This window comes from Convolutriloba macropyga, chromosome 6 (assembly GCF_964194025.1).
Source record: "Convolutriloba macropyga chromosome 6, txConMacr16.3, whole genome shotgun sequence".
Classification (NCBI taxonomy): domain Eukaryota; kingdom Metazoa; phylum Xenacoelomorpha; order Acoela; family Convolutidae; genus Convolutriloba; species Convolutriloba macropyga.
In genome coordinates, this window is record NC_134473.1 from 3,402,344 (window position 1) to 3,411,423 (window position 9,080).

The 9,080-nt window shown below is 38.9% G+C and overlaps 1 protein-coding gene across 1 annotated transcript in view; it reads left to right on the forward strand.

The window, feature by feature from the left end:
- The window catches only part of LOC142341432 (uncharacterized), a 68,844-nt gene extending 59,990 nt beyond the window's left edge, over positions 1-8,854 (forward strand). Inside the window, exons 9-16 of the mRNA XM_075392366.1 lie at positions 1,567-1,741; positions 2,166-2,387; positions 3,193-3,352; positions 3,935-4,044; positions 4,564-4,723; positions 7,167-7,349; positions 7,716-7,921; positions 8,608-8,854. Coding sequence (XP_075248481.1) covers positions 1,567-1,741; positions 2,166-2,387; positions 3,193-3,352; positions 3,935-4,044; positions 4,564-4,723; positions 7,167-7,349; positions 7,716-7,921; positions 8,608-8,743 — 1,352 coding nt within the window. The 3' untranslated portion in view covers positions 8,744-8,854. The remainder of the gene's footprint in view (positions 1-1,566; positions 1,742-2,165; positions 2,388-3,192; positions 3,353-3,934; positions 4,045-4,563; positions 4,724-7,166; positions 7,350-7,715; positions 7,922-8,607) is intronic.
- Positions 8,855-9,080: the final 226 nt, after the last annotated feature.

Here is a 9,080-nt window from a genome sequence, read left to right on the forward strand (position 1 = left end):
CAAGCTGATTAGTATAAGTAAGTGGCCTTAAAAAGAGCGTTGAAGGGATCGTAAAAGTGCGATCGAATTAATAATGTGACACTAAAAGCATCAAAATGCAAAATGCTCCCTCTCTCTCTCTCTCTCTCTCTCTCTCTCTCTCTCTTTTAAAAGCAGCAGAAAGAATCAAGAGATAGAAGTTGACTGTCGGTGGACTCTGGTTTTGATAGTTTCTAAAAACCTTATAGCCTTATCTGCAATCACCGGCTCCTGAAAGCAACGAAAGCTTTTCCATCAACCTTAAAATTAAATTAAAACAAAGCTTGACTGAAAGTGCCTCAACAAAAATTGAACGCCTTAACTGTCTCTTGTACCCATACTTTCATGAAGTTCTCAATGAATGATCCCAAACAGACAGCACGTAGAGAAATTTGACAGCCTACAAAAGAGAACCACTTGGACACAAAATTGGAACATAACCTACAAAGAAGATTTTTAGCTTCTGGCCCTTAGCTTATGTGTCCCCTTAGCCTATGTCGAGATGCGCGAGTAAGCGCTTCTACTATCAGTACCTGACTTTGACGTCAATTTAATTCTCGAACTTCGACAATACTATACAAAGCGCAAGAGAACATAAATATGACAAATCATTTAAAGAAGACTGGCAGAGCTCTGCACAGAACCAAACTGCTGTACAACTTGTACTGGACATGTACTGGAATTTTATTAATCTACTGGAATTTCTTTTATACAAAATAGAACTGAACAACAAATGCACGTAAGCATGCTGTAAATGTGAGCCGTGCAACGCACTAAAGAAAATCAAATAGAATTTGAAAACGAAAACAAGGGTGCCTCGAGGCACACCTAGAAAGACCCTAAAGCCTGAACTACTGCTTATACTACTATATCCGATACGACAATGCAATGTAATTTGGCTCTTGGCCTATTGCCTAACAAGCGGAAGTTCCAGGTATAGTTCGTAACTGATTGCAGTGCCGTGTTGAGTCTATGCGGATGTTGGTGCGTACAACATGAGATCCATTAGTCAAAGCATCCACAACTAGCTCGAGTAATATAGCTCGAGAAAAATATTTTAGTCTCACGCGAACGCGAAGACCAGTATTGAATACTAAAAATCAAATGTGCACAACTTCAAATCGGCTTCAAGTTTGTGGCCAACTTCAAGTTTCAATCATTTCAACATGTTCCTCTCTCGCCCCGATAACGTCCCAATGCAAAAATGGCGAGTTTAGCATTTACCCAGATCTTTTAAGCTTAGTTTCACCCAGGAACATTGTTTCATCCGCAAGTCTGCATCTGGGTCAGCGTTGTCTGATTTCACTAATCTTAGAATTAAAACTTGATTACATGACGCCTAAAGAAAAATGAAAACTTATAGGCATGAAGTTAGAAAAATATAAATCAAAAACTGGTGCCTTTAAAGAACGCTTTGAGAATGCGTGCTAGTTTGGTGGCAGAAATTCACAAGCTTTCGAAGACTACCATTCGATCATTCGATCATTGAGCTCTATCAGTACAATTTTAAGCTGCTAGCCTGAGCGTTGAAAAGGTAGCGGTTTTTAGGGAAGTACCTGCGATGCAATGGTGTTGGCGACTGCGAGGACGGGTCCGATGAGTCAGGGTGTGGGTGTGTGCAAGGGGTGGAGTTCACCTGTGCCAATGGGGGGTGTGTTCCCATGGCTACTCTCTGTGACGGAATCAGTCAGTGTGGAGACGGAAGTGACGAGGCCAACTGCGGGTACGTATATTGTTTACTTCGGACTTTTCAGTCGTTGTATTCAAAACGAAAAATGTTTTTGACAAAATTCAAGTTACCTTCGGAAAGTATCACAGCCTGCTGTGACTCTGAGAAAGTAAACCAATGGATTAGAAGTTTTTTGCTTTCATAGAACAAGCCTCGAGTTCTATTTGAATCAAGGAGCTTCTCATCCGTTGAATTTGTCCGTAGTTAACCCGCTGACGTGACAAAATTCAATGAAAGTTCATCAGATTTGAGATCTGAGTTTTGATCCGACACAGCGTATGGCTCCCACTGAATTAGCTACCACCTGTGCATTATAAAACATGCTAACTTATTATGTCACATTCAGGAAACCAAGTTATGATTTATAAATATTAACAAGAAAGTAAAACCCCAAAAATTATCAGTCGTTTGTGTTCAGCTGCACCCTTCTGGAATTCGAGTGTCTCAACGGAGCGTGTGCTGCACCGGGTGCTTACTGCAATGGAGTGCCAGAGTGTCCGGATGGATCGGATGAGTTCAACTGTCCATCTGGAGGTGGAGGAGGAGTCAACCCTCAGCCTCAACCTCCCTCCCCCGGAAACTGTTACCAGAATGAGTGGGCGTGCTATAATGGACGACAGTGTATTCAGGCTACTAAGAGGTGGGTGGAGTGAACACAACGTGATATAATTCTTTGTTCAGTAGTCATAAGGAAAACCTTTCACTAGTAATGTGTATATGGGCTTACAGGGCCAGGGGAGGGGAGATACATAATTTCTAAAACTCAATTGTGTCTACCCTCCCCTGGCCCTGTAAGCCCATATACACATTACTAGTGAAAGGTTTTCCTTATGACCGCTGAACAAATAATGAGATCACGTTGTGATCACTGAGTTCAACATGAACAAAATTATTTCAAAATTTTTAAACCAAATTGGACTGACCAAAAAATAGAATAGGATATGAATAACAGGCTGTAGAAATTTTCTCATAGCGGACTGAAACCAGAAATAATGCAAAGCTTCGAAGCTTGCTATGATCTTTTCAATCGGATAACAAACGAATGGTTGGCATTGTTTATTTTTTACAAGCTTTATGGAAACAATTTTTTCGGGAAAAATAGTTGTAAGTACTGCGAATGACACTCCCAGAGTCTACCAGTACTGGAATACTGGAATAAAGTGCAAAACTTTGGAAGACAGAGGCTGAGACTTAATACCAATTTAAACTATTAATTATAAGTACGTATAGTTCAATTACGATGTATTAAAAACACCAAAGTGGAAACCAGCCAAATAAGATTCTGTCAACTTAATAAATTCGATACCAGTAAACGATTGCAGTGGCCAATACTGTTGGAATACAGTGTAATAAACCTTTATTTAGTTGTTAGGGAATGCATGTTAATATACATATACAAAGATCCGACTCTAAAAATTGGGAACAAACATTTGGTGGTGTTGCAGGTGCAACGGTGCCAAGGACTGTCTCGATGGGTCGGATGAGACAGGGTGTGGTGGAAGCAACCCAGGTGGACAGGTGGATTTCAAGTGTCTTCCAGAGGAATATGGCTGTGAGAGTGAACTCAAGTGCATTCCGCTGTCTAGAAGATGTGACGGATACGAGGTACAACATAAACTAAATTATGCGAGGAATTATAATTCAACTTTTATTAGGATGCTACTTTTATTATAGCATATGCTACTTTTGTTTGATATCTGCTATATAACGGCGCATTATTTAGTGGTAGAGTTAAAGAAACATCCAGGGGGGGGGGGGGTAATCGGAATGGATCCAATTTCAATTTTGACTTCAAGTTTATTTCAAATTTTCGAGGTTTAAATTATTTTGTACAGAAGCGCAAAAAGTTCATGTTTGATCTGTATAGTTGACAATTATCAATAATGACCGAAATTTACAGCGACATAGATTGTTTGTTTGTGCATTCTGTCCCAAATTTAGAGTTAAGACAATGTAGCAAGCTTGAACTCTCATTAATTTGATGTGGAATTAATTTGATGTGGAATTAATTTGATGTGGAATTAATTTGATGTGGAATTAATTTGATGTGGAATTAATTTGATGTGGAATTAATTTGATGTGGAATTAATTTGATGTGGAATTAATTTGATGTTGAATTAATTTGATGTGGAATTAATTTGATGTGGAATTAATTTGATGTTGAATTAATTTGATTTAATCTGATAGGACTGTTTGCTGGGAGAGGACGAGAGTTCGAGACTGTGTGTGGGCAACTTGGCCGTGCCTCCTTACGCTCAAACGAGACAGTGCCAGAGTTACGAGTTCAGATGCAGCAGGTCAACAATCATAACTATCAACTTATTTTAAACTATTACTTCAATTACTGTGTGATTGATCGTGAGGAAAATTCACCAAGTGAGGAAAAAAGACTCGTTAATTCTTGAAATGAAATATAAAATACATCATGCAGGTAGTGAATGTAACAAACGAATAAACAGAAAAAGATCATCTTTGAATTATGAACACCAAATAATTGAATAAGTAGATAGATAAATAGATAGATAGGACCAGCACACCATGACTGTGAGTTGGCAACTTGGCCGTGCCTGCGTAGTTTCAAAAAAGCATGACTATTAGAGTTCAATCCTTATGGATTCGCGATAGTGAAATCAAGAAGCTGCGAATGTGACCATACAAAGAAATGATTAGCACGATCAGTCAAGATCCAATTTTTCAAATTTTTTTGAGCTCCGATTTTTCAACTTAGGAAGAGCCCCCCCCCCCCCCCCCCCCCTTATCATGCATCCCCTGGAGGTACCTAATGTTGACTGTAACTCGTGATTTTTGTTGTGTAGGTGGCAGTGTGTGTTCCAAACAGCAGTGTGCAATGGAATGTTGGAGTGTTCTAACGGGAGAGATGAAGAGAGTTGCTACAACTCAAACTCACACCAAAACACATGCAATCCTCCCAGACACAGCTGTGACCAGGGCACCACGTGTGTCAACACTAACAAGGTATGTTCTCCTATCGACATTGTCGCTCATTATTGGTATGCAATTGTAATGCATAAATAATAATGCATAAATAATGCATATAAATTAAAACAAGAAAATCAAGGAAAAATGGCACGTGGAAACAAATGAATTGGTGGTAATCTAAAAAAGTTTTCGAGAAACTTGGGAAAAATTTGAAAAGACGAAAGAGTCTACCCCTAACCAAAGAGGATATTGCTAACCCAAACACAAAATAACCTGGTCCCATAATCATATACACAAATTCAGCAGCTGAAATAAATATACAAAAGAGAAAATGATTCAAAATTCATATCAATAACCCCAAAAAATTACAAGCTTCGACAAAAACAAAAACTAGTTCAAAAAATGTGGCTTGCACTTCAGGTCTTTTGACACACAATGTGAAAAGTGCTTACATCAAGTGTCAACACGGAAAGTAAGTAGCTTAAATGGAAAATAATGGAAAGAATGGAAAGAAATGTGATTAAGAGTTAGATTCAGCGGTAAGGGCATTCCACAAAATTTTCAACCCTTTTTGAAGTGAATAAAATTTGAATAATTTAGATAAGCCCATCAAATTTTTCGCAAAGAGTATGAAATACTATATTTCGGACTCTAGTACACATATTCAAGTACCACAAGAAAGTGTTTGCCACAATTACCTACTTTCCAAAATGACTTTCAAATCCAAATTGATATAATTAGGATAAGCGCACCAAACTTTTGCACAAACATTTCCTAAACAGGAGGCATATAGGACTAAGACACTTCTTGAAATTGATTAAAACTCGGGATTATACTGCAATTAGTCTCCCGCACAATTTATGGTCCTTTTGTCTGTTCTCTCGTCTGTCTGTCTTATCTGAAGACTTCATGTTTTGTGAATATTGCTTCTTTTTCAGCAATTTTATTTGTAAATCTGTTAATGTTTTGAGCCAATTCAGTCAAAAACAAATTCAGTGCCTTTTAAAAGTGATAATTTCTTCCAGTCCTTGATATCGCAATATGCGTTCCCAAATGAATTTAAATCTAATTACGGCAATTTTTGCGGACTGGGCTTCGGCATGTATTTTGCGGAAAGTCGAATCCACTTTCCAGCTTAGTTTAAAAGTGAAGAACACTGACTGGAAGTTGCATCTAGAGCACCAACTTTTCATCCTTAAGTTTTGGAAATTCGTTTTACACGTATAAGTAATAAAGTAGAAAAAGTGAAATGTGGTTACAAAATTGAGTAAATTTATCGCAACATTTGGTACCGGGAGACGCCTGCAATGGTAACGGAAGTAAACAAATATTAGTCTCACTCAAAGGGGGAGGAGATCAATAGTAACTGATCAAGTATCAGGTTTATAGTAACTGGGAACTTGAACGGCATGAACATCGAGAATTGCGAGCAAAGATTTGATTACAGGAATTTGTGATTTGCTTTAGTCAAACTCCGAATAAACAATGATAATCACTGCGAACCTAATTGTATTGATTTTAGCAGTAAAAAGAGCATGAACTCACCTTGACAAAGGATACGAAAACTACCTAGGTCTAGGCCTCGACTTATGAAAAGACTTTAAAGTCTAGTAGCGGGGGCAATATTGACCATCGTTACACCGTCCAGCTACCTAGTTAAAAGTCGAGCCAATATCTTTTTATGGGTCGAACTCAAGTCTTTTCTTAACGAAGGAAGTCCAGCTAAGGTCTTTTCATGGGTGCAATATTAGTCATTTCATAATCAACAAAGTTAAATAATGTCTTTTCATGGATCCACCATTAGTCTTTTCAGAAGTCTATTTTTTCAGAATTCGAAAAGTTTATTTTTCATCAGTACATACAGAAGCAGAACCAGAGCAAGACTAAATAGCTATACACCAGAGCAGTTCAACTAAAAAACAGTTGGAAATCAGTCAAAAGAAGAATTTTGTCAACTCCTAAGATATTGCAGCAATTTTTGTACAACCATTCGGTGGAAGTCCATCTGTGGTTCTTCTGAACCGTAAAAGATGAAGGAATATACATGCTGACTACGCTATAAGCAGTATAGCACGTAAAATTTTAATGCAAAAATCAGACTTATGAAAAGATTAATGATAGGCCCATGAAAAGACTTTGAACTCGACTTTGTTTGCAAACGTTGTGTCGAGCGTAAGTCCAGCCCAAATTTTGGATCGAGCCAAAGTCTTTTGTAAAATTATGGTTCCAGCTAAAGTTTTTTGAGAATGTGAGTCGAGCTAAGTCCAGAATGTCTAAAGTCCAGCTAAGATCTTTTCATAGCTCAAATGAGTAGAGTATGGTCTTTTCATAATTCTGTACCTATACCTGGGTAGACGTTTCTCGATTTATTCTTTCTGAGATAAGAATTGGTTGAATCCGAAGTCTAATTTGAGTGTGGGATTGCCGCCATGCTGAATTAAATATCTCGAGTGCATTTCATTCTTGTTGCATTCTCTAGCTGTGCAATGGCTTCCCCGACTGTGCCGACAGGAGTGACGAACAGCAGTGTGGTGGTAGTGGAAGTGGCGGGAACAGGTGTGGGCTGAGTGAGTACCAGTGCCAGCAGGACGGACAGTGTGTGCCAGGCAGCTACCAGTGCGACCAGTGGCCAGACTGTCCCGGGGGAGACGACGAACTCAACGTAGGAAAACAGTCCAGTCCAAGTTTTAAATCTTGGCGCAGTACAATAACAGATACAAACTCAATAAACCGCAATTTTCCAACCAGTGAATGTGTTTCTCGCTTTTATTAAGTCAGTCTCGGAAAATTTTTCAGTTTAATTTTTCTCATTTGGGATTGCAGCGATTAAGACAAAAATAATCCATGTCATTATTCACTAGCGCAAATTGAAAACTTCTAGTGGGGGGGGGGGGGGGGGGGGGTGCAATTATTGATCCAGTGGTCTAGCACTACTAAAGTCCACTCATCGATCCAGATAAGTTCTTTTCATAAATTAAGGTCGAGCGCGGTCACCTTTTGTGTCGAGATTGTCTTTTTTTCATAATAGTGCGACGACGGGTCCATGTTCCCCCTGCCCCAACCTCCCCCCAACGAGGGAGTAGTGGAGTGTGACTTCCGCTGTTGGGATGGGGAGTGTATGCCCAGGAGGAGCAGATGTAACAGTGTGCGAGAGTGTTCACGAGGGGAGGATGAACTCTCTTGTCCAGCACATCAGCAGCCACAATACACCATGTGTACACAGGGACAACACAGGTAAACAAACAGGGAGTGTTGGTTATCAAAGTTGGATTAAGATCAGATCTTGGTATGGGACGTTGTTGGTTTCTGCAAAAATAACCCCCCCCCCCTACCTCCCTCCCCCCATCCAATGTAAATGCAAGGATCGAAACTACTTGACAAAACTACAAGTTAAATAATTTAAGTGGGGATTTTAGAAGAGCTTTCAAAATAAATGTCATAAATAGGTTGTATTTCAAAAATTTAATCCGTAATGACTAGTTTTCACTCTACCTCTCATTCCGTACGTTTAAAACAAAAGAAAAAAGGGTTACACAATTTAAGAAATGAGATTCCCGCCTGTTCTTTTTCAGTCAGTCAGGCGATTTAGTCAAAATATGCAATACAAAATACAAAATTTATCACCATAAGAATATTGTAAAAAAACTGGAAACTGAATGCAAAAACGCCTCGTAAGCTAATGGCGATCAAAAGCTGTCTTTGGAAAGAACAGTTTGAAAAGTTAATTGCTCATAAAATTTCACCGTAAATTTCCCATGCAGATCTGACGTACAGCTGACTTAATTCCAACATTTAATCTTGAAAATTTGTTTATACAGTGGTTAATGGTGAAATTAAACGTCGATCTGCATATCTTGAACACATGAACGTGTTGATGCTTTTTTTAGTTTCGTCTACTGATGTACTTGTTGTTTTTGTAGGTGTGAGGACGGAACATGTATAGACGGGTCTCTTATGTGCAACTTCAGAGCAGACTGCTGTCGTGCAATGCCATGCAATGACTTCAGTGACGAAATAGACCAAAAGTGTGACAGTCTATACGCTAGTCAACAGTAATACCAAATACCAACAGAAACTAATGCAGGCATTGGACAAGATATAATAATGAACTAATGGACTTGTGAAATAATCGATGTTGCTTTTTTAATAAAATGTTTGCTGGTCAAATTTTTTCGGGAAGATTGTTCGCAATATTTTGACTGGTTAAAAATGAGTCGTAAAAGACTATTTGAACAGAGATTGGGAACTGTTGCGGGAGTCGAGGTGTCAATCAAAGATTGGTGAGAGAATGGAAAGCGAAGTTTCAAGCGTAGGAACAGTGGAACAACCCTGTCCAACCTAATCCCTTAAGGAGGTGGAAGCGGTCATAATCCGTGTGGCCTGGCTACGCTTA